This window comes from Alosa pseudoharengus, unplaced genomic scaffold, assembly GCF_046254945.1.
Source record: "Alosa pseudoharengus isolate Yale_2024_CS ecotype anadromous, Long Island Sound unplaced genomic scaffold, YU_APseudo_1.1 YU_APseudo_1.1_scf_19, whole genome shotgun sequence".
Lineage (NCBI taxonomy): Eukaryota > Metazoa > Chordata > Actinopteri > Clupeiformes > Clupeidae > Alosa > Alosa pseudoharengus.
The window spans coordinates 33,722,691-33,733,392 of NW_027468657.1; the positions used below are offsets into that span (position 1 = coordinate 33,722,691).

Below are 10,702 nucleotides of genomic sequence, written 5' to 3' on the forward strand. Positions count from 1 at the left end.
TTAGTGTTATGGACGTTACAGTTTTGCATGGAATTGCCCTATATTGGTATGATCAGGAAGGCTTGAGTTTCTCACTCTCTCTCTGCCAAAGCTTTTGTAGAGTTTGCAAGTGGGAGGACACAGCGGCGAGAGGCTCTACGAGAGGAGCCAGACGTGTTCACTGATCATCAGGCCTCGACCAGGCTGTAGGGCCTGAAGCATCAGATACCTGGAGTTTGATGCAGCACAGCACACACTTGTCTGACAGATGCCATGAAAACACCATTCTGTCTGCTCACCACTGCAAACACCCTCCGACAGCACCGGAAAGAGAGGTGGAGAGAGAGAGAGAGAGAGAGAGTGGGAGAGAGAGATAGCGTTCGAGAATGAGTGAGTAAAGGAGAGAAAGAGATAGTCAGATATAATGAGATAGAAAGGGGAAAAGACAGATAGAAAGGAGAGAAGAGAGAGAAAAAGAGAGAGAGAGAGCAAGTGAGAGGTGGAAAAAAGCTGCTTAATTGCAAAGAAATGACCAGGGGAGGAGAGTGGGGGTGATTAGTGGATGGGCGCTCACTGGTGCGCTAGACTTAAGACCTAGGCCAGTGAATGCAGGGAGGTCCATCTAATCTTCTAGCCTTCCACAGGGGTGCACTGGGCTAATCCCAGGCCACTGCACTGAGCCCAGGATCAAACCTCCGAGTGTTAATGTGGGAAGGCCAGCAGCCAGAACGACTTGGTGGCCCAGAATATTGATCCCAGGGTGCCCTCCAGCAAGAGAGGGAGAGAAAGAGAGAATCTGTATTAGAGAGAGAGAGAGAGAGAGAGAGAGAGAGAGAGAGAGAGAGAAAATAAGAGCTGAAGAGAAAGAGAGGCTCTGCAGTGAAGGTCCCAATCAAGAGGCATTGACCCTTTCTGCTTCTGCCCAGTTTTAAACAGCAGGGACTGGAGAGTCACACTGGGCTCAGATCTCAGATGGGGAGGTGGTGGTGGTGGGGAAGTGTGTGTGTGTGTGTGTGTGTGTGTGTGTGTGTGTGTGTGTGTGTGTGTGTGTGTGTGTGTGTGTGTGTGTGTGTGTGTGTAGGGGGATTTCAATAATCTACTTCTCACACTTTTAGTCGAGCCAACACATCAGGGTGTAGCTTTGCAATATTCAGGTTTAGATTCCAAAAACTGAGATTAGTAGGTACATTTTAAAAAAGATTCCCCATTCTTTTTATAAATCTGTGCACCAGACGTTCCTAAACTAAACTGGTGCTGATATAAATGGATGTCATTTTTTATGCTTTTAAAAATAGCAACAGTGTTAAGTTTAAATGTTTTTTAATTACAAACGGCATTACAATATCAGAAAACACTTGGACGTGGAGTCAATTACATTTTCACCACCTTTAATATTAATTTTCAGAAAAGCAATGAAATAAAACTAGAAGTATGTAAAATCTACAAAAGGGAACTCAATATGGCCCACATTAATATAAGGAGAGAGATAATGTAATTTAAAGGTTTAAATTCAGATATATAGCATTGAGGTACCACCCTGCAAGCATGGCCATCAGCCAACATATCAGCTATGTTAATATATTGATAACGACCAAAGTATATTTGAGTTAGGTTATCCACGAGAAAAGTGTGTTGGTGTAAGGTGATCCAAAGTCAATATTGATGACATTTCAAAAAGCTTTGTTTAACCAATCTGTGTGCGGAGCTAAATATAAAACGCTTAATTTCAGTGCAAACAACATTCATAGCACACCATTACTCAATAAGACATGGACTATTCAGGCCGCAGATATTGGACAAATACGGCAAACACACACAAATATTAATTTCACATTGCTAATAGCGCCTAGGCCTATTTGTCATATTAAACACTTTGTGTTTTCTCCAAATATTTCTTGTGTAAACTCATCTATAGTTTACCTTCTATTGGGGCGTTTTTCTTCACGTGTGAGTGAGTCGTGATCAGCGTGGGCCTCTAGATCAACAGGTGTTTGACTATTCTGTGGCGTCGCCAAGGCAAATTTGGAACGAAAAATAGTCCAAAAAGTTTTCTTTTGGCACCTTTTTTTACACTACCTCAAAACACATTTTCTCTGGCTTTTAGGGCTAATCATAGGTCTTGAATTAATAACTGTACTTCGGACCATCTTGCTTTTAGGCCTATAAGCGGAAAAGTCCACTTCAGTGCATTTCTCCAAAAAAGAAATCTTTGAGAAAATAACACAGCCAGTGCCGAGATCCACCAAGTGGCATTTTATGGCAAAATGGCTTTACTTTCATCAGTTTAAGAATTCCTTCTTACGTGAAAATGTCAAATGTGCGTTTTTGCTATACACAATCAGACAGTCTACCTGTTTCGAACTGTGTCGAGTTTTTAATAACAAATGTAACATACTACCACCATGTCTAAATCAAACTTTAAACAGGAGTGATAACTCATCTTAAAATATGTGCCTGCTCGGCTACATGAAATAAATCATATGTACAATCACATGTCTTGTTTTGTAAAAATTTATTCATTTAAGAATAGAGGATGGTCTTAAAATAAGTAAAAACGTCAGTTTAAATAAACGTCTCCGCCCACAAAATGGGTCACCTGATACTGCAAAACATATCACAGAAAAGAAAATTTTCACAAAACAAAAAATGCAACATATCCAACGAGAGACACAGAGGCCCACAAGCGTTTCTTGGGAGAAAAAACAGAACAACTTTCTATAAATAAACTTGCGCTTGCGACCCGCACAGTCTTTCATTAAAGAAAAAACTAGCTCGAGAAAATAGCCTACACAGATTTGGACACAGCAGACAAACTGACATTCTACAAATTAAGTGTAAACATTAATGAGTGGACTCTCCCTCCAGTGTCTTTTTTTGTGAAATACAACAGCCTCATCACGAAGCCACGTGCCTTTTTTCATAGAGAGAAAACAAAATGGCAATAAAGAATGGAAGTCCAATTCTTCTACAAAAGTTGATTGCTTATAGCTTATGATAGAAGCTCATTTGCAATACAATATTTTGTTGGGTTCAACACTCAAATTCCACGACATGTCGTCTTAAAATGCTTTAAAATTGACAATTCGTTTAGATTAAAAATAATTTCATTCTTTTAAAACAAAACTATTGAACCTCGACTCTTTTGCAAAACCAAAGTGTTCAAGTATCCGAAGTACTCAGTTTTTTCCCCATTTTTAGAAGTCTTTTCAGATATGTGTCAGGGGTAGCGTTCCGTTCACTCCAGTCCCAGCACTCTGATAGTGCGGATGCACGCTGTGTAAACGACTGGTTTGCAGGCCGGCATGATCCGCGCTGTCTCCCCCGGGAGGAAGGTACATACTTATCATGTCCCTCAGGTCTCCTAAACATGCCCTCTGAGAGTGGGAGGTGATGGCCGGTGGAGGCGAACTGGGCTCCGTCTTGCACACTGATGCCATGGATCCCAAGCCCATGGCACTGTTGGTTTGCTGTGTGTACGCCGGGGACATGCTGTATGTGGATGCCGCGTTCATGTACGTCTGGGCTGTGGACATCATGGGGTACTGGAGGCCGGTCATCTCGTACCTGTGCATCTGCTGGATCTGCGGACTGTTCATGCTGTGGTGCTGTGGGTAGCTCAACTGGTCCTGCATAAGAGAATAAGCACTGTTTGTCCAACCGTTCATGTGCGCGTAGCTGTCCATTCGTTGTCCTACAGAGACATTATTGACAGCGTTGGCACCTGGCGCCAAAAGTCCTCCAGGCAAGGAATATTTGTCTTTCTTGAGCAGGGTCTTGGTCTTTCTGCGGGGACGGTATTTATAATCCGGATGCTCCTTCATGTGCATTGCTCGCAGCCTCTTGGCCTCGTCAATGAAAGGTCTTTTCTCGGCGTCAGTCAGAAGTTTCCAGTCAGCTCCAAGCCGCTTGCTGATCTCTGAGTTGTGCATTTTGGGATTCTCCTGAGCCATCTTCCTCCGCTGGCCACGGGACCACACCATGAAGGCATTCATGGGCCTCTTCACCCGCTCTTCGTTGGAACTGTTGTTCTTTCCGCCTGCCGCCGAACCCGAGTTGGACTGCGGGAGCGGACTCTTGATCTCGGTTTCCATCATGCTATACATTCAACCGGTTCAAGAGTTCTCTCACAGACGAAGAAAAAAAGTTTGGCAAGTGGAACCAAAACTGTTCTCACCAAGAGGTAGCCTTCAGTTCGTTTCCAAAACCAATCGAGGAAATTCTGGTTGGATCTATTCTGAAATGCTATTTGACAGTCAGACTGGAGGTTTGATCGTTCTGCTCGCTACGGCTCTGCGACAGAACTCTGCAAACTTGCTCGGCAGCCTCAGCTGTTAAGAGGGGCACGGCCATGTGATTGGGATAACAACAATGAGATGCGTGTCGACCAATCACAGCGCAGCTTTCAATCCATCAGCCAAGCAAGTGTAGCAGAAAAAAACGCGCAATGTGTTGGGCTGGTGTAAAAAAAAGAAAGAAAAATACCAGACTTGGATTTTAGAAGTTTGGGGCTTCGTAATTGAAGAGTCTTAAACAAGGGTGAAAATTTGAGTGACAGACGTGTTATGATACAATATAACAATAAATTGATTCTGCGATGAGTTGCTTATTATTTTTAAATTGAATAAACACAACGATGACAATATCAGCAGATATGAGACACGGCGTCTTAATACTTATCTGATTGCCCAGCACAATCTAATGACATTTCCTGCATGAAATACATGCTGATATTGCAATTGGCGTGTTTGTTAAACTATTGCTTCATTGTTTGTTAACTTAGCCTAGGCCTAGCCTATACTTGTCGCTTTTAGACTCGTCGGAACAGTTCACCTAAACTACTTTTAGTGTAAGACAATGATTTTAACATTCACACTGTCATATCTCTTACAGGTCCTGCAATCAATTGTTAACCAGAACGGGCTGACTAAACTGTGGATAGTAAATTATACAGCCTAGTGATTCTTCACACTGTTTGTTTTTAACGGCTTTTTTTGTAAGTAATGCTCATAGATCAGTTTAGCCTACACCGTGTTAAATACAATTTCCTAGTTTCCCCCCCTTGAAAATCTCAGTGATGTAAATCCCTCTCCAAGAGAAAAGTGGGCTCGCAGCCAGATGTAACGCCTATCAAACCAGGCCAGATCATCTAGAGATAAATATAGGCAATCGTCGCCCCCTTGTGGTTTCTGCTCTCGCTCAAATAGATGACCTAACTGATGCTTGTGGGTGTCATCAGAGACTCACTGTTTTGGAGGTAAGATTTTAAGAGATGTGCTTTATGTTCCAGTCCGCTAGATCTAGCACGTAGGACGTGGTGCAGTAGTAATGCTAATGATGATTAAGGTGCCAAGCGTCTCAAGTCCTTAATTAGCATGCATCCTTTGCAAACGACCCGAAACGCACGGCTCCCGTTCAGCTTAACAATCTAAAGTCTTTAGCCGAGGTGAGATTTCGCTGTTGGCCGCGGGCAAAACTTCACACCTGCAAATGATTACAAGCGATTCGCCAATCGAAAACGTCGCCGATGAACACGGGCGGTTTTTGGGATGGCACCCCTGCAGAGACCGAACGATTTAATGCCTGCACATTCAAGAAGAGTAGGCTATTTAACACGCACTAATTATCCCAGAATAAAGTTTACTATACCATTTTTGAAGTCATGTTCCATAAATATTTCACAACAGTATCATAGGCCTACATGGAAACTTAGTTGTTTTTAAATGGTCATTGTTAAGTGTCTAGGCCTAACCTGTAAGTTACTTTAAACTTTATCCTTGATATTAAACGACATTTTTCATATGGCCTAACACATTTCAATCTACAAAATCCACATAAAACGCAGGCTGTGTCTCAATAACAGTGCGCACGAGAAATATTTGGCTATTATTATTATTATTATTATTATTATTATTATTATTCGCTTATTTTAACCTGCATTTTCACAATAACATGCCGTTTTTGTTTTATACGTGCGCATGTTGCAGCGAATTTAACGCACGGCTATTCAGATGGTTCCTTATCACTAAACTAATTAATGATTGGGTCGACAAGTAATTCTGCGAAGATGGAGACTTAGGTTAAATTTCGGGGAAATGATCCTCATGTAATCTTCTTATGGAAATAGTCAGGACCGCTGGAAAGGAAAACTCCATGTACCCGGGACTCCGTAATGATGGTTTCTGTTCAATTTGCCAATTAACGACAGCAAAAGGCGGGGACCACCAGCAAAGCCATCCAAGTGTAGAACACTATCGAGGTCTGAGCCCCCGGCTTCGGAAACCCACTCGATCCGACGATGGGAAAGCACTGAGTTTTCAATTAGCTGTAAGAATGGGCAGGAAGAAGCTTCATTGTGTGGGTGTCTTTTTGGTCGAATTGTTAATTATTTTGCATTGGGTAATGTTGTCGTTATTCTAGGCACAACTTCATGGACATTTGCAGGTAGGCTAGCACCTGCTAGATATAAAACACGATTGGTTTAGGTGGTTATTTGATTACGCTCCGCTTTAACCCTCTCTGATTATTTGTTCTGTTGAAAAATAAATTAGTCTATTCCCCTATACATCACAGGTATAATTATTATTAAATGTGTCATATAATTCCCATAGCGAGATAAAGCTTAGTCGATAAATAATTCAACTTACCATTACATTCTGAAAGAGATAATTTTAAAACAGTGTTCATCCTATGTTTTAGCTATATGCAGTTTATCAGTGAGTCTAAAGAAAATGTCAGCAGACGCCAGAGGCTTTTTTATATAATGACTTCAGAATTCAACAATTCATCGATAAGGCACTTTCAAAACAATGACGCAAAATATGCATGTAGATTTTAATTTACAACAATTTTTGTCAGCTGACAATATACTTTGCTTCAGAAAGTCATTCGATTTTTTTTAAGCACAAAATGTAGTTAATTTATGTAGTTCATTGATAAAACAACAGTGCGTGAATCATGGTGGTCCTAATTAATGTATTTGACCTTAATGGAATTTTCTATTATGAAATTTTCCACGGAGACCTGGCCCCTGACAATACGCCGACTCAACTGATCCACAAACTCACTAAATTAAATACATTTCAACATGGACAGTGTGGTTCATGAAGATCAGTGCACATGAACAGCAGAAAGTGTATAACCCAATGCATTAAATGTCCATTTTAAATCTTTTGGCCTTCGGAATCAATAACTTTTTTGTTTCAATCCAGTGACTGCGGACAAGGCTTTTGAGTAACTGTAATTAACAAAGAATGGTTTTTCAATTACGCTAACAATGGAGACTGTCTCATTAGGATTTGCATGATTTTTGGACCAGGCATGCAAATGAAGATGCAATTTAAGCACGGTCTGCTATTCCCATTGTGCTGCGATGAATGGTTGCGTCCCCTCTCGTTTCAACACAGGTAAAATCATCTTCACGGGTCACCAAAAAGAAGAGCTGCGCCATGGTACCCCCTATCAGAGGAAGTCGTCACATATAGCCTAAGCGATATCATGTCCTGATATGGGAGTGGCTTTACATTCACTTTTTGAAAATATTAAAATCTCAAATGGCAATGTGAACCACAAAATAACTGTTCGGGTTCTAGTAAAGGAGGCGTAGGCCTATATCAAATAATTACATATTTAAAACTGATGTTGCTAATTGTTGCAAGTTTTTTTTTTTTTCAAACTTTGCACCTATAATAAATAGCAACGTTCTTAAATTATTATTATTATTATTATTATTATTATTATTATTATTATTATTATTATTATTATTATTATTAGGCTATGTGATACTGAGGAATTCAGAGCTAGAAAGTTTGTAACTGCACAGAGAACAACGCTTGACTGTCATACCGACGCGAGGATATCCGATACTCCCAGTGGTCCAGTCACCAGACAAGGGATGTCTAGTGTCTGCCACAATGCACAAGATGAATGCTTCAACAGAACCAACTGTCCTGATTCCCACTATTTCTCCTTTTCGTTCACGCTGCCTTACACTTGCAAAGTGGTTTACGGGTTGGAAAGTGCAGGGTACCCTGTTCTGTTTGAAAAGCTTGGTGCCACAATTCAATTCAATAAAGGGAGATAAGCAGGTCACTTTATGCATCCACATAAGCATGAGGTTGAGCAAGTGTTTACATGAGGGGGGGGGGGGGGGTCCTGCCATTCTATTATATCTACAAATTCATACACATGGGGTGATATGTGTTTTCTTTTAAACAATAATGTCTAATAATAAAGTTTTTCTCATTTTTGTGTGCCATATGCCATTACACCCATAACTATAATCATTTGAACATAAATCTGGGCATATGGTGGCCAAAGTAGCAAATAATCAAAAACCTTTGTGTGGCTATATTATCATGTTTCCATGTGCTCATGTAAACTAATGCACTAATTTAGAGTAGCCTAAAGACAGAGGGGGAAGGGGGGCATGATGATGCCATTTGGGCAGGGATAGAAGGTGGCATGGGGGTGAGTTAAAGGGCAAAAACTGACTTGACTTAACTTGTTAAAGAGTGTCTAGGATGGAGTTGTTTTGGTTTTGATATTGTTTACATGATCATGTATGACCTCCCCTATGACGTTAACAATACTTGCTCAAATGCTACAGGAGACAAAGGGTTGAGAGAGAAGGCAGTGTGAAATTTCTCAGGAATAATGACCAATCCGTACATCTGTGCAGTTTATCAATCGATAAACTGGTATTCTACAACTTTCACATAGGCTACAGGAAGTGATGGCTTAAGAGAGGATTATTGTTGCAAGGCAAATCAGTGTTTTCCTGGCAATTCTCTGTAATCAGGTTTCTTCACTTAACTGAGATAATCTCACTTCTGCACTCTCTTTCTCCGTTAGTTATTTGACCATTTAGCATACCATTGTCCAGTTTGTAACAAGTGATATTTTGGACAGTGAGTGATACTACTGTAGCATAACATTTCATGTATTGGTATTGGGGGGTGATGGACTGATCAGCAAGCTAAAGGAAGAGTCTGCAGTGAGCATTACTCCCTGCCTTCCTTGCCATGCTGGCCAGGACATACTGTACGTGGGCTGGTGTGTGGATGCTCCAGACAGATTTCCTGTGATCTAGTGCAGCTTGCGCTTGACTGTATGACTGAGAGCGATGTTTGGCTGGCTGGCAGCAGCCTGCTCACTGTCTCCCCACTGTAACCGAGCGTGAAGAATGCTTGTACTCCTCTGGCCCCCTGTTTTCCCAGCAGGCCAAGCATAGCCCCGCTCATTACCGCTGCTTGGAGAGCAACGCTCAGCTGAGGTGGTAAACATAGACCCCAGTGTAATCTCTTTAACCTGCAGCCGCCAAGAGCGGACAAGGCGTGACCGCTCCCCATGGCTCCTGATCACTTTCCCCCCTCAATATTTCCTCTGATTATGTACACTTTGCTCTGCTCAAATCTACAAACACACATACAGAGAGAGAGAGAGAGAGAGAGAGAGAGAGAGAGAGAGAGAGAGAGAGAGAGAGAGAGAGAGAGAGAGAGAGAGAGAGAGAGAGAGAGAGAGAGAGAGAGGGAGAGGGAGAGGGAGAGGGAGAGAAAGAAAGAACACAGTTAATTCTTTTAAAGGATGGAATGGACACTAAGTGGTCCAGAGGTGCTTTTTAGATCAGTGGCATTGGCACGATAGAGGCACAGCAATGGAACACTATACATTAAAACAAATCTTTAGCACTATACATTAAAACAAATCTTTAGCACTATACATTAAAATAAATCTTTAACACTATACATTAAAACAAATCTTTAACACTATTGTGATTTCACTGGGTGATTGTTTGGCAAAAAGAACTGAAGAATCTCTCTGCAAAGACATGTTTTGTTTAGCTCTCTGCCAACATGATTTGGATGGCAAATGACAATAGGTGCAGAAAAGCAGCCCTGACCGTATAGATATCTTGTGTGCACTGGCCGTCCACAACCTGACCACTCCAGCTCTAGTCCAGGCCTGTGCGTGATGGATTGGGCTTTTGAAGCAATGCAGCATGAAACTCCTGGCTGCACGTCAGGCATAGACCATTAGGACAGAAAATAAGGAGTGAATGCACAAGCTCACAGAGCTCTCCAGGCAACATTTTTTAACTATATCTCTCGCATACAGCCAGGAATATTAAAAGAACATTAATAAAAACACATTTGGTATATGACGCGTTAAATGAAAATAATCCTCTGAATTATATTTGGAACTGCACTGAAATGTAATTTCAGGTAAATTGTTATTTTAATTAGGCAGAAAATGACTAATTTAATTTGGATTTTGAGTGGTCAATTAGTGGAATCAACTGGAGCAACTGCTGTCATTAAATTAATATTTTTGTGCACACAAATTTTATTGCTAGGAACAAAATTCTAATGAATGTCTCCAGTATGGTTCTCATATAATATGGTCAATACAGCATTAACTATACATTTAGATATTACACAGGGTTATGGGACAAAACTGTGTCTGGGAAGCATGTGTAATGGTATGGTTTTATGACTCAGTACAAATCATTAAGGGAACAGACATTTCTGTTCTTTGTCAATCAAACGTTATGGACTGCTGGAATTTGATCTTTTAAAATGCCATTATTGCCTGCAGCGCTAATTACAGAGCTCATTACTTCCCATGTATCTTTTGAATCATTGCCATGTAGTACAGTTTCCCCAAAACAATAGAAACTTTCTTCTTTTTTTGTTTGGTAGAAAGTGCAGAATCTTCAGTTTTTGCT

General features: G+C 41.0%; 1 protein-coding gene across 1 annotated transcript; it reads right to left on the minus strand.

Annotated features, from left to right (window-relative positions):
* Positions 1–1,282: 1,282 nt before the first annotated feature.
* sox3 (SRY-box transcription factor 3) lies at positions 1,283–4,291 on the minus strand. Its single transcript, XM_076292504.1, has one exon. The coding sequence runs from the start codon at positions 4,080–4,082 to the stop codon at positions 3,186–3,188; it is 897 nt and encodes a 298-aa protein (XP_076148619.1). The 5' UTR covers positions 4,083–4,291; the 3' UTR covers positions 1,283–3,185.
* Between the last annotated feature and the right edge of the window lie 6,411 nt (positions 4,292–10,702).

Bases quoted from the DNA above. Each gene is read 5' to 3' on its own strand.
- sox3 (XM_076292504.1), bottom strand. From the start codon at position 4,082: ATGTATAGCATGATGGAAACCGAGATCAAGAGTCCGCTCCCGCAGTCC.